At 31.9% G+C, this 27,995-nt stretch overlaps 1 protein-coding gene across 3 annotated transcripts in view; it reads left to right on the top strand.

The window, feature by feature from the left end:
- Positions 1-26,571, top strand: part of LOC148617278 (ras-responsive element-binding protein 1-like) — a 51,618-nt gene extending 25,047 nt beyond the window's left edge. For 2 of the 3 annotated variants that reach the window (XM_088584845.1, XM_088584844.1), the window contains 15 exons: positions 4,160-4,447; positions 4,895-4,951; positions 9,487-9,691; positions 10,244-10,773; positions 11,110-12,265; positions 14,581-14,758; positions 15,383-16,052; positions 16,765-17,110; positions 17,806-18,122; positions 18,377-18,590; positions 18,943-19,116; positions 20,122-20,318; positions 21,309-21,921; positions 22,249-22,562; positions 22,841-26,571. In XM_088584845.1, the coding sequence (XP_088440971.1) occupies positions 4,160-4,447; positions 4,895-4,951; positions 9,487-9,691; positions 10,244-10,773; positions 11,110-12,265; positions 14,581-14,758; positions 15,383-16,052; positions 16,765-17,110; positions 17,806-18,122; positions 18,377-18,590; positions 18,943-19,116; positions 20,122-20,318; positions 21,309-21,921; positions 22,249-22,562; positions 22,841-23,047 (5,466 nt within the window). In that variant the 3' untranslated portion in view covers positions 23,048-26,571. The remainder of the gene's footprint in view (positions 1-4,159; positions 4,448-4,894; positions 4,952-9,486; positions 9,692-10,243; positions 10,774-11,109; positions 12,266-14,580; positions 14,759-15,382; positions 16,053-16,764; positions 17,111-17,805; positions 18,123-18,376; positions 18,591-18,942; positions 19,117-20,121; positions 20,319-21,308; positions 21,922-22,248; positions 22,563-22,840) is intronic. The other variant, XM_088584846.1, reaches the window with a different exon arrangement.
- The last annotated feature ends 1,424 nt before the right edge of the window (positions 26,572-27,995 follow it).

Consider the following 27,995-nt stretch of genomic DNA (forward strand, 5'->3'; position numbering starts at 1 on the left):
ATTACACTGAGGGGTATATATCTATTACCTTTAGTATGCAAGCATGTTTGAAGTTGTTTTCTCTTAAAACATGTATGTTCACAAAATGTTGCATCCTTTTGTAACTTTAATTGGGTGAAAGATAGCCATGATTTGCTTACAATATCACATTTAAGTTAATTCATTCTGCCATAATCGGGATGTGGAGATGTTTCACATGAAAGATTGTTGCTATTTTAAGTTATTATTTATGAAAGGGTAATTAATATCATCCTTAATTCAAACAACTTTTAAAAGCTCTCCCTGGGTCTAGAATTTTCAAGATTTGGTTACAATATATCCGGTTTCTAAACTGATGGAACATCAATTTAATGATTTATAGAGGGATGTTAAATTCTTTATAAGTACCCACATATTTACTTGTACGAATTATTTTCATTGAAAAGTTTTATCTTTTTTTCACACAAGTACCTATTTTATCTGAGATTGTACTGTGGACTAATCGGATGTATATATATTTGTACACCTGTCCTAACTCAGCGTGACTGGGAGACAGGTAAACTGATGAGGATGACTAACTTGGGGCTCTTAGAGGGGAATCAGGAGACACTGATGAGGATGGCTATATTGTGGGGTTCTTTAAGAAGGACTGGGAGGCAGGCATACTGTTGAGGATGACACTCGTGGGGTTCTTTAAGGGGGACTTGGAGACAGGTAAACTGATGTGGATGACACTCACAGGGTTTTTTTAAGGGTACTTGGGAGACAGGTAAACTGATGAGGATGACAATCTAGGTGTTCTTCAAGAGGAACTGGGAGACAGGTAAACTGATCAGTATGACAATCTTGGGGCTCTTTAAGGGGGACTGGGAAACAGGTAAGCTGATGAGAAAGATTCTTGTGGGGCTCTTCAAGGGGGACTTGGAGATATGTAAATTGATGAGGATGACTGTCATAGGACTCTTAAGGGTGTTGTGAAATTGGGGTACAGGTGCACCATTGATGACTAGACTGAGATTTCAGGGGCTTTTAAAGGGAAAATGATTCAACGATATTTGAAATAAAAGATGTACATTTAATTCAGGAGTTACTGTTCCTGGCTATTATATTAGTTTGAGAAAAAAATTTGAATCTTTAGATCATTCCTTGTTCTAATCTAAATTTAGATCATAGAAAAGCTTTTTCATGCTTATACCTTGCATACGGAAATACTGTGCTCAGTTATTCATTTCCAAGTATTTTATACAATGCTACATGAAAGACTAAACTCATCAGGGATCATAATTTTAAGATGCAGGATGTAAATTGAATAAATGTCTAAAACTTTTTATAAAAGCTACAATCAAAAGAATTTCTGATAAAAAGTTCAAGGGTCTAGAATAAACTGTTAAGAAATCGGTGAAATGTAACCTAGGGCATCTTATTACCCTTTTCATACACTGAAAGTACATGATGCAGAGAAATTTTGAGTTTTTGAGAAGTGGGTAAAATCGATTGAATGTGAGTAGCGTGACTTAGCTAGGATAAAGATGGAAGTCTTTTAAAAAAATTTGTAATTACGCCATAAATTATATGATATATTTTTCTTCCTTCAATAGTTATTGAGATGACAAGGATGTTTCAGAGTGCACAAGTCACGTTGAAATATATTTGAAATATCCTTAACACTGTCATAAAAAGAACCTATGCAACTTAGTAAAGTTGGAGTACTCTTTCAGACCTCAATTGAAAGTCTTAGTGGCTTATTTATTAGGCTTTCCTTTCTTAACAATGCTGATCAAGGACACAAATTCATTCTCACATTTGAAGATAATAAAACTTTTAATGTAAGCTTCTCATAATGGTGAAAATATCAGAAAAGAGTATCCAATTTCAAAGTATAATCTCAGAATATAAGGTCAGTGCAACTAAGTACTTTTTACGGTTGAAGTTATTATATGTTAGGAGGGTGATGTTAAACACAGCAATGCTATAACAGGTGAATCTTCAATGTGTCCAGATTTTCCTTTTTTTCAAGTATTTGTCCTTTGTTTTCTCTCCAATGGAGAGTTTGTTGATAATGGATGAAGATCAATTAAGATGTGATCTGTTAGGTGGTCAGTCTGAAGTGTCCCTAGGCCAGGAGAAATGTTGTACTGGTAGAATATTTTTACAAATTTTTTTACCTTTATCTAGGTCCATAAAAAGTGTTGATGGGAAGTTGTTGGCTATTTTCATAACTTGTTATACAGTAGAGATACTACTTAGCTTTTTTTGGTATGAAGTATGACTCGAGCTTCACAAATGCTTTTGAAATTACCAGTATTAAAATCTAAGAATACAATAATTGTTCTAAACAACATTTTGTTAATAAATGCTATTTAGTGAAGGAAAATCACAGGCATTGTGTTTTAGGTCATAGGGTGAGTTTGTACTTTGTGACTAGGAATATTGTACATCCTAAAAATTTCTTCATTTTTTTCTTTTTTGGTGCTTGAACAGGGTACACTGTATGGTACATCCTGCTTGATTCATAGTGCTGGGTGATTATATTTCAGTAGTTAACCTTGAAAGTACTGCAGGATGTAGGTCATTTAATGTCTTTCCTATGAATTTGATTTTGTAGAAATTTCTACATCAGCTGTTTTCTGTAGCAATGACTTTTTTTTTTTACTGTTTTTAATGGATCATAATTAGGATAATTGCAAAAATCGTTTTGAAGTGTATCTAACAGGTTTTTCAATCCATAAAACTTGTTTCCTCCTCTGATATTTACATGGATACCAAAAATTTCTATGATGCAAATTTTGCATAAAGGACTGAAAAGTAATGACATGGAATATATTGTATGTATTGATATATGATTTATGGGTGTTGAAGTTACAGAGACTGTGAGGCAACATGATTGTTGTTAAACTAGTTCCCCCCTCTTTGATTGTGATAATAACTTCTCTTGTTTTACAACAGTGGAGTCAATCATAAATATTTTTATAACCATTTTCTTCAAAAGTTTATTGATGAAGAAAACTTGTACAAATATTTGTTTCCTGCCTGAGGCTTGGAGATCTCAGACAGTTTCTTGTTCGGAAATAGTCGTCACTGTTTTCTGCGGGCAACCAGAGCACTTCCTGTATCTGGAGCATGGTTACAGATTTGCATGTAGTAGGTGGCTGGAGGCATTTGTTTCATAATCTCTCACGCTTCTGATAGGAATCCAGTCATGAAGTTTATGAATAATTATTTTATTGACACAGGTGGAGGACATTGATGTGTCATGTTTCATCATTTTTGATGAGTGGATATAGAATAATTTTATATAAATATTGAAAAATATTTTTGAGAAGTTGAAATATTCTCTTTGAATGTCAATTCTTTTCCTTTTAAAGCCATAACGTTATTTTTGAATGCTTTTTTGCTTTAGTGCTGGATTTTTATGATGGATATAATCCAGAAACTTAAAAATATGTTGGAATGTTGTAGAGAATAGAAAAAAAAATCATTTTTTTTAAACAGTTTTGACTGGTTTAAAGACATTTTTTGAGTGCAAGAAAGTGTCTTTCTCTAGAAGTTAAATAAATCTAACAATGCAATAGTATGTAATGAGTTATTGATGAATAAATGACAAAGTTAAAGTAATTAATATTGAAAGTTACATGATAAAAAAAAGTCTATAAAACATAGAAATTCTTTATGAGAACAAATAACTCAAAAGTGTCAAAATGCGCTTTGGTACTAAAAATGATATCAAACTTTGTAAATAATGAAATAAAATAGTCCAAAATAAAAAAAAAATCCTTAATGATTGGAAATTAGACTTGAGGTCCAACATGTACAATGTCACCAAATTAGACAGATCAAACTTGTATCATCATGCGCTAGTAACAGTTTCCCTATCTGCTGGGACAAAATCATCTCTTCCTGAACTATACATCAGTCGTTTTTGGTCAGCAATTTGTATATTCTGTCAACTGTATAATTATCGGTGATAATGTCTTGTCTCAGGAGAGTGTTACTACCTACAAGCTATTAATGATAGCAATAATATGTAAATGGCCCAAGGCTGCTCTTGTTTCTTTGGTTGCCATTAGATTAATCGTTGGTTTGCTGAGGATAGCGTGTTTATACTGATGTTCTCATTTGTGAAGTGCTCTTATTTTATAAAGTTTGGAATAATCTCAGAACTGTCATTGGTCTGTTTCAGGAGCAGGATGACTTTGATGAATATGGTCCATTAGTCGTTGACACTTCAGGACAAGATGATGAAGTACCACCTCAGCTGAACAAGGAAACTAGTCTAACAGTGACTCCTGTGGTTAGTGAAACAGCAGATATCAAAAATAGTTTGACAGAAATCAATCTGAATACCGCATCCTTTTTGAATGGGAGTGGATCTAATTCAACCTGGACACCACCTCCTTCTACTCAGCTCAGCCCAAGTTCAATCAGTGCAAGTATTTCAGCAGCTAAAACTCATAGGAGAGGAAAAAAGGTAATAATTGTTTATTTTTTGCCATGAAACTTAGTTTGTGTGTTGGAATAATATTTTAAACATTTATAGAGTGTGAGTTGATTTCTTTGCCTTTTAAATTCTCTTTTTCTCTCAAGAAATGCAGTATGGTTCACTTGTAGAATTTTGTGTGTTTAGGTGTGTGTGTGTGTGTGTGTGTGCTCATAGCTTTTGACACTGGATATTTTTCACATTCTGTTTGAGAAAGATCTTAAATAACTTCTATAATTAACATTTTTAATATTTATAACTCTCTGTCCTCATTAATGTGTATCTTGAGACTTGTAAAGTGAAATTTGAAGGAAAAAAAATAAAAAAAACAATTGATGGTATGCAATTTAAATTTTGCCAAAAAAAAAAAAAATATCTGCATTTTGTGGCAAAAGAATAAAAATTGAAACAGCACTTTAGAGAATAAATTATTTTCAGAATCATGTAAAAGACGAGACGACAAATGATGAAAACCATGATGAAAATGAAAACAAGGTATTATGGGAACTCAGTCTCTGCGACAATGACCAATGTTGCTGTATAATTTGCACGATTACAAATTAGATAATTGAATGCATTTTCGTCTTATGATTTATCCCCCTTTAGGCTATCTTACGGCATGTTTTGCATGAATTGTAATCGGTGGCGGAAACCAAACATTAAAGCATATAAATACACTTTTGATTATTAACCCATTTGTAGTGGTAAATATGGCTTTTTGGTCATGGTTCATTAAATTTGTCATCTTTGATGATTTTTATATGTATCCTGCATGATCAAATGTGGTAAATGTGATAGGCAAACATTTATATATTGGAGGGAATTCTTTCTAGGTAAAGTTCATTTTATTCTTAGATATTTTCTAGTACTTCAGTACTTCTAGTAATTGTTTTTGAATTTTAAAATACAAACAGTGCAGGTTGATTTAGTGAAATTTCTTGCATCCTTATGATGACTTTCATTTTAGACATATACTTGGTTCCGTAAGCACACTCTATGATGTGACGCTCACAAAATTTCAATGAAAATATACGGAAACTTTATTTTTTGAAAATTTATACATCTTTTGCAAAGATGAATTTTACAGTATTGTTTTTAATACTTGGTTTCACTCAATTTGCTTTAATAATACTTCTTTCTGAACCCTTCCTCTATTTCTGCTGTGATTATCTGCTTATCTCTCTTTAATCCTTGCATGATTTAATTGAGCCAGGGTGTTTTGTGGAGTTTCAAAAGTTGTGTTAGTATTTGAAATGTGCTCAGAGCTGTTCATTTATATTAAAGCTTAGGCGAATTTCCTTACTGAAAACTTTAAAGAAAGGCTTTGTTCATTTGATTGTATTTTGTTTCTAAAATCAAATTCAGATAGTCTTATATCCTTCATTAATCAATTTTGGAAGATATAAAAAAAAGTACTTCTTCTGTTCTTTGATGAATGTTAAGGGATTCTATGAAATGTAAAAGATTGCATTTTTTTTAGTTTTATTTGAAAAAAGGGGGAGGCTTTTTCAAATACTAAAGCTGACTCAGAATTCCTTAAGATTTATTTTATTATACATGTAGACCTGAACAGTCATATTACTCCATGATATTCCACAAATCAAACTAAACATGGCTCATAAAACTGTAGTTGTATAAAATATCTATTTATTATATTAACATCTTCTTAAATAAACAGGTATATATTGACAAATATGATGTATTTCATGGTCCTATGTATGTAATTATGTATCTTCGTTTATGTGGTACATATTTAGAAATCTTGTCATCTGTTGATGATCTTTATTTTGTTATTTGACTGTCAATATCTTCAATAAGAATGATCGTTGTTTCAACATGTTTATTTTAAGATATTTTGCTGTTGGCCATTTCATGCAAATTTTTGAATTCCTCAGTAGGTCTGTTTTGAATGTAGAATGTCAGTTTCATCAGGTTTATAAAAAAAGGGACATGAAAATTTGTAAAACTCTGACCAAAAATTTTTATATTTTTGTCTGTTCTTGTCTGTCATCCAGTTGAAATGTTTGAAAGGATGCTGATTTTATTAAATAATTCATTCCAATGCATAACTCCATGTTAATTTAAATTATTTGAATTAATTTATCCATAGCTTGAAGCAAATTCCTTATTTGGTTCAAAAGATTTGGAAATTTTTAGATTTCATTTGCTTCATCTCAAGTAATTATCAGTAATTAAGTCGATTGACTGTTTTATTTATTTTATCCTTTTGTCCTATAATCCTTGGATAATCTTTAATCTGGACAAGAGATTAACAGATGACTTAAGAGGATTTATCGAGTATGAAGATCTACTCGTTAAGTTGCTGTGGGTTTTGTTTGAGTCTTTATATGTTGGAGAAGTAAAGTAAGCTAAACCCATCTTAATTGTTACATCATAATCTTATTTTGATTAAATTATTCCAGATTTGTATCTTAAATTTTAATTTGATTCATGATGGTAATTTTCTCCATAACTCATAAGTCCTAATATCATTTTATTTGCTACTTTTGAACGTTATTGTTTAAAGTGCATTTTTGTGGTGTAATTATTGAGAAATTCAATTTCAGTGATGATTTATTTTATTTTCAACTACATCAATTTATTAGTGTTCAATTTAACATGGTGTATAAATTTAAAATTTAATTTAGAAATGCCTAAGACTGGTAGTTAGGCCAAATAAAATTAATTAGTAGGTTATTATCCCCTCCTGCCCTTAAAAAATTGACAAAAAAAGAAAAAAATTGGGGTTGGAATTTCAAAATACGGTTTTTTTTCACCTCAGTTTCTAGTATTGAGGTGCTAATGATTTTTCTTCTCTGAAACTGATGTGGCTATGGATTTAGAACATACACTTCAAATAGCTAGAATTAGGCTAGCAAATATTTGGCAAGGAATAAAAAATACAAAAATAAAATCCTCCCACCTGCCCCATATTTTTTGTGAAGGTTGAGTAAAACTCTACCATTTAAGCTTACTTGGCCTTATAATTTTGACATGATTCAATCACAGCTGCAGAAATGATGGAATCCATATAATGATACATTTGTGTAATGGAAAGTTCTTTTTAGAGTTTTAAAAAAAATCTCCCTAAAAACTCAATTTTTTAGTAAAAAAAACAGGAAAAAGTAAAATTTGTCGCAAAACCAACTGGAAAATTGCATCATTAAACTAAGACTAGTATGATTAATGACTTTTCTGTTTATGCATTATCACCCTCATGTAACATCTGAATGTACCTTTTCTTCTTGCTCTATGAAAAATTGTCTTTGTTTTTCATCAGTTTCTGTGACCTTTTGTTTGACAGGTGACAATATTTTTGCTGTACTGTTGGAAGTTTTTAACAAAATTGTCATGATATTTATCAGTGTAAGAGACAGGCATAAACATTTGTTTTTTTTTTAATTTTTTGCAATTTATGACTGTTTTTTTTTTCAATCATGGAAGAAGTTAATATTAGTCTACCTACCCTTTGGATAAAATAAATTTTTACTTTCTGTTTTTTTATTTTTTTTGTTTCATATATTTTTTTTCATATATAAATCTTTGATTTTAATGTTCATCAAATGCTTTATTAAAAAATCAGATGCTAATGCCAGGCGTATTTTCTTAAGCAAAATAGAAAAAAATAAGTTTATAACTTACTTTGTGACTGGCCTGCCTGAATATCGTGGAGAGTTGTACATTAGTAAAAGAATCTTACATAAGTCTAGCATCCCATCAGTCTCAGAAGTCTTTTATGTGACAAATAAATATTTAATGGGTTTGAAATGAAGCAGAAATCTATTTGACCATCCATTGGAAAAGATGGAGTATAAATTCATGTAGTTGATGTCAGTTGTCTGATGTCTTGTTTGATGTTACAGATTCAGATGAATCATTTTATTTTGGCAGTATTTAAAATCTCCCATCAGACATTATGACTATTTTACAAGTATTTGTCCAATAGTTGCATTGTAATGTAACTCATGGAACAATACATATATTTTAATTACTTCATCGCCTCATTGGTTTAGTTATTGCTCAGACTTGCTTGTTATCTTTGAAAACAAAAATTCCAGTAATTTTTTTCTACTTTCTTGTACTCTGTCATTTTAATTCGGCGATTGACACAGCTGTGAACTTGTATCTTAATTAACCAATGCATCAATCACATGATTTTAAGTATGAAAAGATACATCACTTCTAAGATGTAACTTAATCATGAAATATTCATGATGCAGCGACAAGACAAATGTTAAGGTTTTTCAGGTATTTTTGTAACGTATGATTTATAACTCTTGTTATGTATCTCTGTAAGGGTCTCATTGTTTAGTATCGGTATGCATCTTCTCTACGTGACGGGAGTTCCTAATTGAGCTTCACCTGCACAAATTTCAAGTTTTTATTTGCATCCAACTTTATTTTATGTACATAAATTAGTTACATTATTAGCCATAAATGAGATGTTGACTCGAATTAACAGCTCTTGAAATTCTGTGTACTTATCTGATACATGGAAAATAATTTATCTTATATTAACTGCAGAATCGTATTTTTTGTCTCTTTAATGTGGTTTTCTATTTTAAGAATTTTGTAGTATACTGTTTTAGTGCAGCAGGGTAATGCATGATTTCAGCATAGGGTACATTTTGCATGACCTAATGACCTCTATAGATGTTGCAAGACCTCTAGATTTTTTTCTGACCATGCATGGACATGTGACATTGATTAATTAATTAATTATTTCAATGTAATTATCAAAACAAGAAATTAGATCTAATGAGCAGATTACAATGTTCTCTGAATTTTTTAAATTTGAACCATGATTATGGTAGTCTGATAAATAAAAAAAATCTGAAATGAACTCAGTTGCCAAATTAGAACATGATATAAAGACAGATGAATATTAACCAAGCAATGGATGACGATCAAATAACACTTTCGATATATTTACAGAAAAGTGGATATTAATTAATGAACTCCAGGCATTTCTCGCATACTGGTAGTTAGATGAATTTGTTTCTAAAACTAGTATTGATTTTTCTTTGCAGATTCTTCCAATAAATGGTGACGGAGATGCTGCAGTATACCAGTGCCCCATTTGCTCTGAAGTAGTATCCTCGTCTCACGATCTTACTGTACATATCAGGACCCATAACTCTCAGACAGCAGCGTCACAGTCCAATACCTGTACCATTTGTGGCAAGATTCTAAGCTCGCAGAGCTCGTTGGACAGACACATGCTTGTTCACTCAGGTAAGTTGTGGTATCATGTCAGACATTTTGGAAGAATAATGTATAGAGCTTAACAAATATACCACTCAAAATGCTAACATTATTTATGTACTTTTCCTGTAATTTTATAGTTATTTTCAGGAGAAAAGATCTTACAACAACAATTCATTTCAATCAATTATGATTATAGTTACAAAATAATTATTGTTTTCACTTAATAAGAATTTACATTTTACATGACACAAAAACATGAGTATATTTGAATATGTTAAATTCTTGCATACATTCCTGGCAGTGAACAAAGGTTAAAACACTGTAGAGCAATGAATTCATTCATGTTTTCTAATTAACTTTGTACAGCAATCAGTAACTGTCAGTATCCGCACCAATATCCTGTAGAGCAGACGACACCTGTCCATGGAAGGTACTGATCAAAACCAATTTCATTTTCATCCATGAACATCAATTAAAATTGATTCTGTGTAATAAACTGTCAAAGTCCTGTCAAAAATGAGAATGATGTCTTGTCAAGGGGAGGTAACCTTGATATTTTATGATAATTTCTTATTTCAGGAGAAAGACCATTTAAGTGCAAAGTTTGTAAAATGTCATTTACTACTAATGGAAACATGCATCGTCACATGAGAATTCATTCCAAAGAAACTGATATTGAAGCTCTTGGGACTAAAGTCCGTAAAAAGACCCCAAATTATAAACCCAAAGGCATGTTTTACAATCCATTGGAGATTGGTGGATCAACGCTCAACATGACTACTCCAATTCCATCTAGAGATTTTTCACCAAAAGGTCTGAACTTTGGTGATTCTACCACACCAACCAATTTCATTGAATCAAAAGGTGTGAAAAGGGCATTTGACTTCATAGATTACTCACAAAACTGGTCATTACCAAAACGACCATCTTTAGAAGAAGGATTTAGTCCAGCCACACTTCCATCGCACCCTATGTCTCCCTTCATTCCATTGGTTGTTCCACAAGAGTCTCCAAAAATGGTAATGGAACCATCAGGTAACCTTGAGGAGAAGGAAGAAGTTCCTAAAACTTTACTGTTACCTACAAAACCACCGGTAGCTGTTAGACAGGTAATACACATTATACAACTATTGTATGAGGGCAAAAATAAAATCATGAATGTTTAAATGTACATCTCTGTTCTAATCTATGTATGCCATTTATCAAATTCAAGCTTAAAATGTCCTTAACTCGCTAGTGAATGACTGGCCCATGGAATTCTTAATGTTACCAAATTTTAAATCCCAATCACTGATCTGTATGTAGCTAAAAAGTGTTTTATACACTTGTCTCCGAACAGATAAAATATTGTGAATTTTCTAATTTGATATTGAGTTTTTACTAAAAGTTAGTATTTTGATCTCTGATTATGAATAATTGATTAATTGAGTTATTCTTTATTTTAGCCAACTGATGAAGAACGGGAGCAACTCCATTGTCCAGTATGTAACAAGACATTCCTATGTAAATATGGCTACCAGAGTCATTTAGAAACCCATCCTGAACTGTCTCAAGCTCACAAGTGCAAACAGTGCAATCTTACATTCCAGTCCATTAGAGAATTAGACCTCCATAAATTAGTAGCTCATAGCAAATCAAAGGAGGATGAAGAAAAGAATCGAAAGTCACCCCCTGTCTCAGAAGCCATAGTGGGCTTTCATGATCTCTCCTTCATGGATTTCTCAGTCACAAAATTCCCACTAGTTGCCAAATCCTGGTGTGAGGAGAACTTAAGACAATCCAGTAGTGATTATCACAAATATGTTTGTAAAGAATGTGCAAAGGCATTCCCATGCAAGAGTGCTCTTGTTATGCACCTTCACACACATGACCCAGAAAAGACTGCTCAGTGTCCACTCTGTGAGTGTGACTTCATTGATAATAAAGAGCTTCACCTTCATATGACTAAGCACATGTCAGACAAAGCCTTTGATGAGGTCATGGATAGTGATGATATTGATGAAGATAATTCAGATGAAAATAGTCCTACAGAGATGGTTGGCAAACCTGACTTTTTGGCAAGCTTTGGCTTGATTGCTGAAAAGAATTCTCCCAAGGAAGAGAAGGTGAAAAAGGAGAAACCATCTGCTGATGCCATCCTCAATATGGAGAAAATGGAAAATAATGACTATTTTGCAAAACTTGGGCAAGTTTTTTCACCATTTGTTTCGCCTTTACATCCAATGTTTAAAAAGAGTGGCGAAGAAGCAATGGAAGAAATTAAGAAACTGATGCAAAACTCTCCAAGTGGCATATTGCCTGCCTTCCCACCTATTGCTGGTTTGGAGCACCTGCATGGGGTCAATCTCTCCCAATTTTCAGCCTTTTTGCCATCTATGATTCCATACAGCCTTGCTTCACAGATGACACCGACACTGGCTGCCATGATGAGTGCCAGTCAGATGATGAATGCAGCATTGAATAGTCAGAACATGTCTAGTCCTTTGCCTACACCGCCACCTAGTAGTGAAAGTAGTGGATCATCAGGGGAGATAAACAACAAAGGTGTTTTCCCATGTAAATACTGTGACATGCTGTTTCCTAACTACAGGGCTCTTAAAGGTAATTTGATACAATTTATGTTGATAGAAAAAAGGTAATTAATGCAAGAAATGAAACAGAAAATGACATGTTTTCTCAGTATGGGAGAAAATGTTAAGGTGAATGTTTATGGAGAGAATCATCTGAGTTAACCTTGAAGTGAATATAATTTGAATGAAAGAAAGTATGATGAAATTTTAATAGGAAGAAAACCTTGAAAATACCACAAAAAGAACCAAATTTTGAGTAGTTTGTAAATATATCCAAATTCTATTTTATGAACTATTAATTTTGCTTGTTTCCATTGAACTCTTCCCACTCAATTCTCCAACCAGATCTACAGCACATAATTCATACCAGATTAATCAGTAATGATTCTACATTTTGCCACTGTGTGTAGGAGTAAGTATGAAGCATCAGAGTTGTTGTACTCTTACTATTATGGCATTATGTTGTCAAATCAAATTCTGCATCTGTATTCATTACATGTATCTTCATGTGGATGATATACATGTACTTAAAATATTGCTGATTCTTTCAGGAAAAATTTTATAGGCTTGAAATAATGAATATCCTTGTCTGATTTAGTAATTTCTAACCATCTGGAAGTATGGTATAGTGGGAAATTTTTGTAAGGTATTTATTTATTTTTGCTATATTCTTGAGGTTTTAGTGAATTGTGAAAATAAAAGATCGTCTAATTTAAATCCAGATATTTTACTTATAATTTCCATTCCATTAAATCTGACAACACAAAAAATGAAGACTGCAAAAATAAAATACCCAGACCAAATAGTGAATTTCTGCACCTGTGAAAATTACCTGCTATACATTTAATGACTGTCTGTGAGCTCTATCATGCATTTAATCTCCAGCAATATTTTCTGTACAGGACAATAATATTTTGTGGGATGTTCTTAAAAGCATTTTGGTATTGTCTTTGAACTCTTGTTTTTTTGCATTAAAGGCTAAGCAAGCAATTTTTTTCCATATAAGCTTAAGCTGCAATGATATATTGCACGTAATTGCAATTCATCAAACTTAAAAAAACTTCCAGAACAGTGTATTTGTTAAGACACTTTTTTTAAAACCTTTCAAGTTACCAATTATAGCTTTTCATTGGACTTTAACCTAAAAATAATTTTTGTTCTTTTTCCACGTGTCCCCTGTGAAATATATGCAAGACAAGAAGATAACAATCTTGTATCGCTGAGTGGGTGACAAAATCATTGAAGTCAAGGACGTAACTTTCTTGAAAGGTTTTTTTCTTCTTAAGTTCCATTAATGACATTACTTTGCAAATTCTAAATAAAAACCAGATTTTTTTGTGGGAAAAGGGAGTAATCAAAAATATCTGTCAATTTCCCAATCTTGTAAATGCCAGCATTTATTGCCTAATTTTTGTTGACGAATAGAAGCTAAAAACATAAGCATTTACAGAAATCATGACTTTCTTGGATTAAACGTAGACAGAAAAAACATTTTTACATTAGAAAGCCACTTAAATTAATTCAAAACAAGTGAGAATTAATGGTTCATTTGCATGCAGATTCATCAAAAGTGTCACCACTAATATAAGTTGGCTTTCTTAGTGACTTTAAAACTTGTAGTTTCAGTATGATGTCGACTTCCTGCCATTTTTGTGAATGAAATCTTCACCTGTTTGATGCATGACTTTTATTTCTTGTAATATTTTATAAGTTCAAGCATGGACTGCATAAATTTACAAAGCTATTTGTTTGATTTATTGATTTATTGATTGAATCGGTCCTTAATTACAATTGGAAATCATAATCTTTTGTCTTAGTTTACTTTCTGTCTTCAAGATATGTCTACTTCTTTCTTTTTTGGCCATAAATATGCAAATTTTGTCATTTGATGTTGTCAAAAAGTTTTGTTTTGAAGTATTTATTCCCCAAGTTGTTTTCTCTTTCTTCTCCTAGAATCTTTTGATATAGATAATTTATATTGATAAATAATTGAGATTACAAAAGAAATGAATTATTTATTGGGAGAAAGGTTTTGTTTTAGACATTTGAAGTGCTATCGTTCTAGATCAATCTATAATGCAAGTTTCAGAATGTTTTTTAAGGTTTGTGAAAAATTACGGGTTGAGGGCTCACTTGAAAGCTATGATTTAGTGTTTTGAAATGCTTTCACAAAAATATTTATCTGCAAATTTTCTATACAAAATGATGGAAATTATGAAATAATTGAACAATTGAAGTGAATAAGTAATAAGTATTTCTCAATGGATTAAACAGGGCTGAATACATTTGTATGCTTATATTTGTAAGGTTTTAAGGTCTGCTTATATATTTTTTATTGATTTTCAGGCCACACACGTACACACTTAGGATTGTCTCCATATAAATGTAACCTATGTAGCTACTCCAGTGCTGATAAGAGCACACTCATCAGGCATCTCCGAACACACAATGGCGAAAGACCTTTCCAGTGTCGAGTGTGTGACTTTGCATTCACTACAAAAGCCAATTGCGAAAGACATGTAAGGTAAGGAGAATTTAGACTGTGTGGTACATTACAGTGATAGCATCAACATTTTATTCTCCACCATTTCATGTCGCAACTCCTTTTTTTTTCACTTTAAGCATTTAAAATAAAGCTAAGACTGATAGGGATCAAAGGAAAAGATAAAATCTTATTTTGTACAGGCTCTGAAATCAAATAAATATTAATTCATCTTTTTTCTTTTTTTTTGTGACCATGAAACATGTAAATAATAAGATAAATAGATGCAATCTGCACTCAGAAACTGACAGGGATGGTTTCCTCATATTAGCAATCATTTAGTAATACCTTGTTTACATCAAAGATTAAATTAAGATTTAAACATATCATAAATTTGTTCTGTTCTAATAAAAAGCAGGAAACAATACCACATAAATTTCTTGTGGTTTGGATAGTTATATAATATGGTGGAGTATTTGGTCTAAGGGAGATCACTCTAAAAATTTTGAGATTTTCTGATTTTAGAGAAGATATGATTAATCATGTTTGTGAAATTTAATTTTTTAATTCAATTTACCTTATTGAGACTCAAAGTAATAGAAAATATTTTAAAAATCAATGTTAATTTTAATTTAATTTTGATATGAAAATAATTTTGTATGATAGGAAGAAGCATGGGAAATTTATGAAAGATGATGTAGAGCAAGCCATTGGTTATAATAAATATGTAGCAGAGGATAGCAACTCATCAACATCTTTTCATTCACCTGACACTGTCTGCAAGTATTGCAATGTTGATTTTAAATTTTTCCGTGCATTGAAACATCATCTAAGATCACACAGTAGTTGTCGCCAAAAGCCTTTTGTTTGCACCAGATGTGATGTTGGATTTTCAACGAAAGCCAATTGTATCCGCCATTTACAGAAACAACACACAGATATTTCTAATAATCAAATAGAACAATACATAACTGTCAAAGAACCATTCTCCATTGATGATAGTGACAAGTCATTCGGAGACTCTGATGATGGCATGCCACCAGAAAATAGCGAGAGAGCACCTTCTGCCAGTGGCAAACCTTACATGCCTCCAGCTGCTCATTCAACTCCTGTGATGTCTGTCAGCACCCCTGCTAGCAGTCGATCTGATACTCCTGTCCACGTTAAGTCAGAACCAATGGATGAAGATGACATCATGCCATTAGATTTCAGTGTTAGGTCTGGTAGTAGTACACCTGTAGCAACACCTAAAAAAGATACACCTAAAGGTGCAGATGAGCCAATGGATTTATCAGTAAGGAAAGATCCGTCACCTTCACATTTACCTGTCTCCAAGGTGAGTTGAGTAACCATTAGGGTTTTTTTTCTCATGGCTTACAAAATCGGTATTGTCATTTCAGAAAATGAACATTTGTAAATTTCATGAATCAAATTTTTTATCCGTGAAAGTTATTGGCATTTAAACTAAAGTGCTTTTGTAATATGTTGTATTTTGATAATGTAGATGTTTAAATTTTTGTAATATTATCTTAATTTTAAATATAACCTAACATATCAGTCCAAGTCTTTTATAGTTTGAATGTCCAATCAATCAGAAATTGTCTAATTGATCAGTTAGATTTTACAACAAAAAGCTGTAATATTTGTAAAAGTTAGATCAGCTCTCAGAGGAGTGTGTCCTTTCTAAGGTTGGTGATGTTGTGACTTGCCAATCAAATGTCAAACGAATGACAGTTGCTATCAAAATATATGGCTGATCTCTGAACTCAGTGCAGCTGCAACTCTATAAGCTGTGTATGATTCAGTATAACATGTATAAATGTAAAGTTACATGTAGAAAAGATTGTAATTGATCCAGAATGCAGTATATTTGGGTAATTTTTCAGTGCAGCATTATTTGTTCTGAATTAGAACTTTTCTAATTGATCTTTTAATTCATTACTGACTAATAGTATATAGACTTTTTTTTAATAATTGTTAACTTTTTTTAAAAGTTTTGCATGTTATATCTACCTCAAATGAATGACAGTTTTTGTTTTCTTTTTCAGTCAAACCTGTTAAAACAAACAAGGATGATATATGAAAATAATGTTCATCAATGTCACTTTTGTCCAATGGGATTTTCAAACCCAAGAGCTCTAGAACGTCATCTTTTTCAAGTTCATCCACAAATTCCACCCAATTACCTGAAGATGATGACTGGGGCAAGTCCAGCTGTAACTGAGAAACTGAAACAAATGGTCGGTCTTGCTCAAGTTCCGCCAATGCCTGAAAGTTCCGAAAGAATGGAAACCTCATCTAGAGCCTCAAAATTGATGGACAAAATCAATAATCTTCAGGCCATGAGATTAGATAAGCAAATAAAAAATGAACCAAAATCTCCAAGTATATCAGGTATGTAGATTACTGTTTTACTTGTGTAAATCAGATCACATTCACAATAGCAGTTAAATCTGTATTATGAATATATACATATTCTATATTTTGAAATTACATTCTTTAAGACACATTTAACAATCAGTTTATTTTAACTAAGATAATATAAATATATATCTATAACATTTATAACTCTACACCCTATAGCTTAACTAGGATGTGTGTAAGTACCCTATACTAGCAGTGCTTGGAAATTGTGCATTATATTTTGTTTTTTCAAGGGGGAATAACCCTTGCTATTCTAAATGTTTGTTTTATTTTGTTTTTGTACTGTATAATTTTTTTTCACATTTTTTTTTGAGTATTTTTTCCTTATTTGGAAGTTATATGTTATTTTTTTATTTTGAGTGTTAGTTAATTAGTTGCATCTTAGTTTGTCTGAATATCTCAATTTTAAAATTGAACTATCTAATTGTAATCAAATACTTTATTCCTTCATTTATTGTTCAAAATTAAAGTGTACAATGTCATTTAAAGTAAGTTGATATATCATTGGTCTTTTAAAAGAAAACCTTTTTTTCATATCACCATATCACATCAGAGTACATGTATATTGTATTTCACAACTTTAAGGAAATAGCTGAAGACATATGTGTACAGTTGTCATATTCCTTCAATATTCTAACACTACCCTGTTTTAAATATATTTTAAGGTGACAGTAGTGATTTAGCATCAGTAAATAGAATTTTAGAATCTGCCAACCCACGCCATTTCCAATCATTTCTACTTCGTGAATCTGGCAGTATCACCAATGAATTAATGAGGAATCGACTTAACTTGCTGAGGACATCTCAGGATAGAGTGAACCATGACACAGATGACCTCCAATCAGAAGGTCGACCAGACAGTACTGAATCTGGTAGGGTCATTACCCCAAGGTCGAGATCAGATGAAAGACCTGAGTCAGCTAGCAGTAAGGACAGCCAAGATATGGCCATGGTGATGGATATTGGTGATTTACCAAAGCAGGTTGGTTTTTGTTTGAAATAATGTAGAGATCTGTCTATATCCTTTATTGTAAAATTAATTTCAGAGACAGAATATTCAGTAATTCCCTAGAGTTTAATTATAGCAAGCTGACATGAAACCAATGTATCAATACGAGTGATTGGTCATTTTTCAAGTTTTCGACCTTGTTAATAACAAAGTTTTAAATTTGAAACTATTTATAAAAAGAAAGCAAATCCTATTCAGAAAAAAACCTTTAATTTTTATTTGTACAGCTTGAAAACTTTGCAAAGTTAGAGAGACAGAGACAACAACAACAGTTCAACATTCCAAGCACTGTAGACAAAAAACTGGAAGACAAACAGACTTCTGTTATAAAGAAGAAGCGTAATTCTTACGCTGACTCTCCCCACAAGCTACAGTGCCCATACTGTACCAGGTCATTCCCCTGGGTTAGCTCCCTTACCAGACATCTTCTCACACATACTGGTTAGTATTGTTTCTATGATTAACATGGTTGCAATAGATTTTTTTTATTCTAATTATAAGTTTAGAAACATGATTAAAAACTCAATTTTAACTTTATTGCACAAAGAAAGTTTGCCATGGTTTGTCTACTTTTTTTGTTTTTTGAAAGGTTTTGATATGCCTATAGGTTTTAATACTTTTACTGCCAAAAGTTTTGCTGAAGTACTAATGTAAAATTTAGTTGATTTTCAGTGTGTAATGACCATTTCATTAAACTATTGATAAATATTAAATGCTTGAAATCGGTCAAAGATTTAATTAATTAAAAGAGGTCCATGCAGTTTTTGAAAAATACTAAAAATTTCTTTTTCAGGTCAGAAACCATTCAAATGTCCAAAATGTCCTGTAACTTTCTCTACCAAATCCAACAGAGAGCGTCATCTTATCCGTAAACATGGTGTAAATATGTTGGACCCCCTGTCTCGTCAAACTATGGACCGTCCGTATAAGTGCCATCTATGTGTGTTCAGCTCTTTCTCAACCCAAGGTTAGATCATATGAGTGTTTAACTATATGCAAATTAATTGAAATATTTTGTTAATAAAGTATGATAAATGTTGTAGTGAAACCCTTTTAAAATTGTTTGACATCATATAGCTTTTAGAAAAAATCAAGAAAATTTCCATCTGTCAATAAACTTGTACTCGGAAACTGCTCTTATTTATTCTGTAAAATACAGGTACAAACACATAAAACGAATCAGTAGATATGTTCTCTGTATCCTCATTTGTGTATTATATCCTTTCATCCAATCTATTCCTTAATTTTATGGAAGGGAAGAGATACGTAAGTCAAACTTGAATTTATCATATTTTGTTACATTATCAGTCTACATGCATATAATCATGATTCAAAATTATAAAATGGTCATGAAATGACGATTATAAATGCATCACTATACATGTACCTGTGTTCAGTCGTGATTTTACATGGTCTTAGAGCATCCTTTCCTCAAGGACAGATTTATGAATAAAATTAGTCTAATTTATTTCTGATAACCAAAGATGAATATATTAATCTTAGTATCTGTATTACTTTATCTCTTAGATTGGCATTTGTGATGATTGAGTAGAAAAAATTTGGAAGTACCTTTCTTTTTCAAAAGTAAACATTATGTTAATGTTTGTAATGGCATGTATTATGTTTAGATGATTTAAATTTCATGACATGCACCAAGTAAACTTTAACTGTTTAAATCTTGAAATTAGAAATAATAATAAAAAAAAAACTTGAGTACATGACTGTGTATCTGAACCTTAACAAAACCTGATGTCTTACATGCATTATTTACCTGATGTTGTGCATTAAATAATGGCCAGGGGGTAAAAGGGAGAAGATAACATGAACATTTAGATATACCAAGTAGGGTCTTGACCCGATAAAATTGCTCACATCATATAAAAAGAATTCAGAAAATGGTGTTTATGGGTGACAACTGTATTAGACTTATTTTGTTTTGATGTCATTTTACATTGTATTTTTTTTTACATAGGCAACTTATTGAAACATTATAAAGAGAGACACCCTAACAGTCCTCTGCCTGAGGCTCTAGCAGAACTAGACAGAGTTGTGACCATTGGTATGAGTAAGACTATACCTCCTGAGGAACGAGGCTTAGCTGGTAACTCCAGTTTCTATGATAGCAATGATAGTAGTTACCTTGCTGAAGAACAGATGAATAAGACCATGGTTTGTGCTTTATATTTTTAGATAAATTATAGTACACTGTAACCTGTTTGAACCAAACCTCTATTAGACTGGTGTTTGGTTGACCAAGGTTCAAATTTGTTCAGTTTAGACAGGTGTTTGGTTGACCGAGGTTTGAGTTTGTTCCGTTTAGACAGGTGTTTGGTGGACCGAGGTTGGAGTTTATTCAGTTTAGACAGGTGTATGGTTGACCGAGGTTGGAGTTTGTTCAGTTTAGACAGGTGTTTGGTTGAACAAGGTTGGAATTTGTTCAGTTTAAACAGGTGTTTGGTTTACTGAGGTTAGAGTTTTTCAATTTATACAGGTGTTTGGTTGACCGAGGTTGGAGTTTGTTCAGTTTAGACAGGTGTTTGGTTGACGGAGGTTGGAGTTTGTTCAGTTTAGACTGGTGTTTGGTTGACCAAGGTTGGAATTTGTTTAGTTTAAACAGGTGTTTGGTTTACTGAGGTTAGAGTTTGTTCAATTTATACAAGTGTTTGGTTGATTGAGGTTGGAGTTTGTTCAGTTTAGACAGTTGTTTGGTTTACCAAGGTTCAAAATGCATTTAACATGTTTAGACTTATAGGAAAGGACTTTTAAAAGTGTCTTGGTTGAAACCAATTTCCAGTTTATTCATTGTTTGGTTTGTTTTCTCTAAATCTTTTGATGGGGGGGCCTGTAAAAAATGTGCCCTCTTAATGTTTGATTTATGGGTAAATGTAATTAAAAAAAAGGAGGTTGTGGTACAATTTCCTCTCTGAAGAAAATTCATGTCCGAATGATTAATATTCAATAGTTTCTTAAACCTTGCAATTTTTATTACACAAGTCAAATCCTTGATAAAAGATCAGTATTTGTTGAAAATATCAAAGAATGTCTTGGTATTTGATAATATCTTGAGGATTTAAAGTTATAAAGTAAACTATTACTTAAAAGAGCTTTTTGAAATATACATGCATTCATCCTCAAAATGATCTTTTTTTTTAATTCCAGGATGAAGAAAGACTTGAAGAAAGATTAGCTTCTAGTGATGCTAAATCAGAAGTTGAAGATGAAGAGATAGAAGCACCCAAATTAACCATTGCTTTTGAGCATCCTCTGAAGACAGAAGATGTAGACAAACCTTTTAGTGGCTCAGGGGAGAAACAGCTTAACCCAGAAAGGGACAATTACAATGTTGACAAAATCACTGAATGTTGGAAATGTGGAGAGAAATTTGTCTCCCGTAAGTTATTGGTCCGTCACTTGAAGGAACACAACATTGATCTGCCATTCAAATGCTACCTCTGTGACGCCTCATACTTCACCAGGAAGGAATGTCTTCTACATCAAGAAAAGAGCCATATCTCTGACTGGATTATTCTGAAGGATAAAAATAAGGTTGATGTCATTTCTGACTTTTCTCGCCACATGGATAAAGTGGTAGAAAACAATCTAAATAAGGTAGATCAGGATGTTGTTCTGGAGATTCCAGGGCAGAATGCAGATGATCCTAAAATGGAGGTTGTGTCAGCTGATTACATGCAGCGCAAAGTCTACTGTTCACTCTGTCCTAAAAGATTCTGGTCCTTGCAAGATCTGAGGAGACATATGAGATCACATACAGGTAAGCTTAAGGTCTAGTTATAGTGATATATTTAGATATCAATTTTAGTAATGTACCAAGTTTCAACAGCAATACATGTAGTATGAGGAATTTTAATATGATTTTTTTTTAATGGAACATCCATTATTCCACTTGTTACTTTTGGAACATAACAGGTTATTTTGTAACTTTGAAAATAAAAGGAGATTACATAGCCTCTTGGAGAAATCAACAGAATTTTATTTTTAAGTTGCAATATCTACTGACTAAAAGATGTCACATTGATTGCACATATTTTTTAATTTTAGTCTACATGTTAGATGAGAAATTTTACTCTTAATTTTCCAGGGGAGAGACCATTTGAATGTGATATTTGTCAAAAGAGATTCACACTGAAACACAGTATGATGAGACATCGTAAGAAACATGCTGAATCTGGGTCACTAAGTCCTAGTGATGATGAAGGTGAAAATGGGGAGGAAGGTTCAGGCCAGAAGTCCATGCCTCGTCCTATTCTACCTCGGCTGCCAATGAGTTCCATGGGAATGTCAATCCCAGTAATGCCAGCTTTGCCAAACATGTCTCTTGGTTCCAGTCTAAATGGTATTGGTACCAGTTTGAGTGGTGTAAGCTCCAGTCTAAGTGGGGCTGATAGTGTTGGGGTAAGCAAGTTTGAAAAGAACTATTAGATAAAGTACTTTTAATTACAAAACTTAAATACAACCTGTTGTCTTAAGGACAGAATTTTGCATGTGAAAAAAACAAATGAAATTTAAAGAAGCAATTTGAAAAACTTTTGATGGAAAAAAATCATTTGGTTGCCATGGTAACCACATCAGTACACATAAGATTTTTTAAAGATGTTTTTTAACCATCATCAGAATGACAAAAAAAAACCCACAAAGACACATTCAGATAAATAACTTTTTTCTACTTTTAGGAAAGCCGTGGACACTACTCATTGCCAAAGGTCATCTCCTCAACACCAACACCACCCCCCTCCTCAGCCTCAGTAATGTCATCTATTGGTAAAGATTCCACCGCTGACATGCTTCACAATCTTCTTGGTGTTGATGTGTCATCAATAGACCAGATGTTAGATTCTGCTGATTCAGCAGCTCAGCTACTCGGAGTAAACAAAGCATAGAATAGTGGATTAGACTTGTACTACATTGATTCTAGTAGGATGATATCCCTAACAATTTAATTATAAAAATCTGAGAAGGAGCTATATAGAAAAATGTCTGTTCTCGTTTACATTTAAAAAAAACTTTGATCTATTTACTAGTACTGTGGCTGTTTCTATAGATTTTGATACTTCAGAAGACTTCTTAAAGGAAAACATTATTAATACTATGTCTTGTATCAAAATCAATGAATCTTTATGTCTTCTGTTTATGTTTATGGTTCAAAGACCTGATGGATTTGTCGTGGCATGATGCATGTTAAATGTGAGAGTGTGTGTTTAAGTTATACTTACTTCTTTGTCTCAGATATTTATACACCCAAAAGATTTGATGTTATGTGAAGTTAAATATTTAGTGTCTTGTAGAAAGTGTGTATACTGATATAGAAAACAAGAGTTATGGTTCCTGAATGTACATAAATTGACAATAGGATGTTGAACGCATTCATTTTATATGTAAAATAAGGTGATGAAAAGTGTGTGTATATAACTGATGTTTTGGTGTAGATAGTGTCACTGATGTATTTGACTTGTCTAGAGTCTGGTATAGTATAGAATACTGGAGCACAACTGCATGAGATGTAAAAAATCAATTTGATTTTTGATTGTATTCATTGAAATGTTTTTTTTTTACAGTGAAGTGCTGAAATACTTATATTTGACAATACCTGTGATAAATTACTTGATGTAAATAATGTTGGTATTATTTTTTGTCTGGGAGAATATTTTGTGTTTTGTAGGAAATCTGATTGAATTTTCAAGTAAATATTTTTAAATTTTATTCTACATTGATCTGTGTTTAAGAATATTTCATCTAAATTTGTAGTAGTTTGTTGTTTTTGGTACTTGAGGTTTTTTTTCTATTTGTTTCCACTCAAAATATATTTAGTTAGATTTCTTGGTGGAAATTGTAGATAGTTTCAGTTAATTTATTTGTATTTAAGAAGGTAGACCTAGGTTAAGGGGGTTAACGCCTACAAAACATTTGTACACTTGTGTGAACCATTTCACATAATTAAAGTAACTAGGATTGGTTTCATTCTGTTTTAAATGAATGCTTTGTAGGTTTTAGTGGAATTGAACAAGATGCAAGCAAAGTTATGTCCCTTATCCCAGGTCTACCTCCGTATATTAACATAAGCATGACAATGTGAAGGCTGAAGTGTTCAAGCTCAATCAATAGTCAATGTCTTTCTACTTTATTCTGAGAGAGGTTGCAATCTTAATTATATATAGTTATCATCAATATTTGTTCATGAAAAGATGACATCAACATTTTTCCATCATTGGCAAGTTTATTGCAGAGTTAACATTACTAGTCAGTTACATCATATCAATTTTCAACCATTTTAAATGTTTTTTTTTCATAGAGACAAATTAAGTTTCATTAATGCTTCATGTTGCATACTAATCAAAGTTTATGAAGGTATTTAGATCATTTTGGTTGTAATTCATTTTGTAACTGTAGTAATTTAGATATTCTAGAGATTATTTTTTTTAATGTTTTAATGTAATGATATGAAGTTAGCTTACCTTGCTTTTTACAGAGTAGTGAGTGTTTTAGCAAGATAAGTTTTGAAAAGGAAACTTTGAAATTAAAAAAAAGCCCATCTTTTGACATTCTTTATATATATATTCCTTAGTTGCTTAAATTTATGAATTGCTCACCCTTCTATATGGTCGTTTTGCTCATTGGTGCCTGGGCAAATAAACTTTGCACATGAATAACAGAATAGAACATAAAATAAAGTTCTGGACACACTTCAGGCTTTAGACTGACTCACTATAAAATTCAGGGGTTTAAAATCAGCATTGTTCCATGGTCCAGAACCCTCAATTTCTGATGCAGACCATTGAAATTTAAATAACCTAGATCTTGGACCTATCATACTTCACATTAATTCTTATTGAAGACCTTTCACTTTTTTTCAAGTGGACCTTTCATGCTGGATGGAAAAAGTCTAAGGACTTTCACTCTAGAAAGGATATCTAAACCCCTGAAATTTGGTGTTAAGTTATGTTGAAGAATAAAGGTTCTATTAAAACGGGAAACTATATTCAATGTAGTTGATTAGAAACCGGGATGTTTGCTTTGTGGCAATCTATTATATTTGATTCTAGTCTTGATCCATCACTTAAAAAATTAATGCATTGTGGGTAAATTTAAATTAGTACTAAACTTTTATTGGTTTAGAACAAAATCAAGTATCTGTCAACAATCAAAATACCCACAGTGCCTTAGTTTCTGGGAAGGGCAAATATTAAAGACATTAATAAACAGGAAAAGGTTTTGCACATTTTACTGGCAACAACATTCCAAAAGTATGACATGAAACATTCCAAATCTTAAGACATCATTGCAATATCATGTCATATAAACATATTATGATAATATTTTGTAACATATGGAATATAACATCATACAGATTTAATTTTTTTTCACTGAAAAGTGTTAATTTTTGCCAGTAATGTTTAGATGATTTTTCCTGTTATTTAAAGTCTTCCTTCCTTTTTTAATTGTACAAAAACTGTTATTGTTTTATAATTTATTTATTTTTTCTTGTTAAACCTTGTACATATTGATTTTTTAAAAAATAATTGACATTTATTTGCTTTCCTCTGGTTTTTTTTTCAAGGAAAGAGGATGTAACTTCGTTGAATAATGTATTTTATTGTTATACAATGAAGATTAATTTTTAGACATGCAGGCTGGCCTATGATTTTTTTTTGTACTTTGTTTCTTTAAAGTTTATCATGTATTAGCTAAATATTTAATTTGGGAAAAATATAAAGTAGATAAGAAGCAAATCACAAATAATTTTACTAAATAAAATACAATTTTCCTCTATATTGCAGTAGTTTAGCTCTTGGCATTATTTTACCAATTAAAATTCAATTACTATTTTTATTTTCATTGTTATTTGGTTGGGGAAACTTGTTAACACCACACTGTTTTTTTTCTCAATACACAAGTCATTGGATGGGGGAATCATTACTGTATGGCATCATTAGGAAAATTGAGTGAAATTTTATATATAGTTTTATATGAAGAATTTTGTAATGAGGGAGTGACCATCAGTTTGTAAGGATAGGCTTATGCAAAATCTTTTGTCATCCAAAAAAGTGTTTGATAATTTATTATCTTATTATCATTTTTCATACAATAATTACTGTTTTATTGATTGGTCGTCCTATGTATTTTTCGTTTCACCATGTATTCAGATCCTAACCTGATTTTTTATTTAAAACCGAAGATCTTTATCCCTTCAGACAAGTGGTTGCTCTTTTTAGAAGGAAATAATTGAATTTTTTTTTACTAGACCTAACAGGCCAATAGACAAGTTATACAATAAACATTCCAATCTATTGGAAATGAAATATTTTAGTTGTAGATTTGTTTTATTATTTTGTGTGTTCTTTTTCATTTATCAGTATTTTGTTCTGTCCATAATATTGATGTTACAATAAACATCATTAGTAAAAAATGATTTTCCTTGTTCTTTTAATATATAGAAGGTATTGAGGGGAAATACTTAGGAGATATTCCCAGGTCTGCCAATCTTCTAAGAGACAAATGCTTGAGATTTGTCAATAATTTGAAGGATCAAAGGAAAATTGCCACCAAACTAGCTTCAAAATGTGTGAATCTTGTGTAAAATTTGACTATTCCATGCTGCATATAGTCGACCAAAACAAGAGGAACATTCAGTAATATAGAGTACACTTTCATTATGGGCATTGACAGGCTCTTTAAACCAATCACAAAAAAATCACAAGAGTTTGTCAGATGATCTTACTTTTCCGTAGTTTCTTCAAGTTTTGACTGCAAATAACACTCTACACACTGTGAATCTCTCCATAGTATCTGTGTTAAAATCACACAAAGTTCAAGATTTTACAAAAAAAATTCAGAAAATGCAATAAAAAATATTGATAGTCGTCCAGTAGAATAAAACAGTACTAGTAACCGAAACTACAAAAACCATTCATTTTCACGGTAGATATTTCACTATGGACTGTCTCAATTTTCCCCTTCAAACATGTCTACATCATAATTAAATTTGCAATATTATATATGATTGGTGTTCTTCAAACATTTTTTAATTGCAATTTCCACAGATATAGTCATCAGTTGAATCAGTAATACATGTACATGCATATCAATCCATTGACATTAACAATCAAAATCCCAATCTCCAGATATCTCCTAAATCATTTGTTGCAAAAAAACAAAACAAAAAAAACCACACAAATAAATGCAAAGGAACAAACTCCATTGGACAGGTGTTTAAAATACTATAGGTTTATAGAATGGGCTTTTTCATAGGGTGTTCTATGTTAGCGGCAATTTACTGTTCATTTGCGCCAATTATTCTCAAAAAAAGTATGTATCAATTGTGCCAAAAAAAAAGAGCTACATTTGTGCTTATCCATAAAATTCATGTCTACCCTCCTCCTTTTTCTGGACTTTATTAACCTGGCAGAGTTAAAGTCTTTTAATGTTCTTTGTGGGAAAACTTATTGTCTTAAAATGATAAAACTATATACAGAATACATTTCACTCTATGTTTGAAGGACTCAATGGTTAGCATTTATAGCTGTTAGCAAACACAAACTGTTGTCTGGTGGTCTCTCCTGAAGACAATTTATTTTTTTTTCTTTTTCTGAAGAATTATTCTTTCCGTACTTCTTTTCTGATACGAACAGCTTCAGCACTAGTGCTCCTCAGTTTTATATATGATGTTGCTTGTATTTTAGTAACAGTACACATGATCAACTGATCAGGTACATTAAACTTTTATACCTTTCACATACATGTGCTGTACTTACAGGTTCTAAACATGTATTACTATCAATACAGGTAGCTACAGATAAATTTGTGCATTTGATCGGTAAAATTTGCGCAAAT

The sequence above is a fragment of the Perna viridis genome, chromosome 5 (genome assembly GCF_037379345.1).
Source record: "Perna viridis isolate PV_CMFRI_1.1 ecotype Kerala chromosome 5, ASM3737934v1, whole genome shotgun sequence".
NCBI classification, from domain to species: Eukaryota; Metazoa; Mollusca; class Bivalvia; order Mytilida; family Mytilidae; genus Perna; species Perna viridis.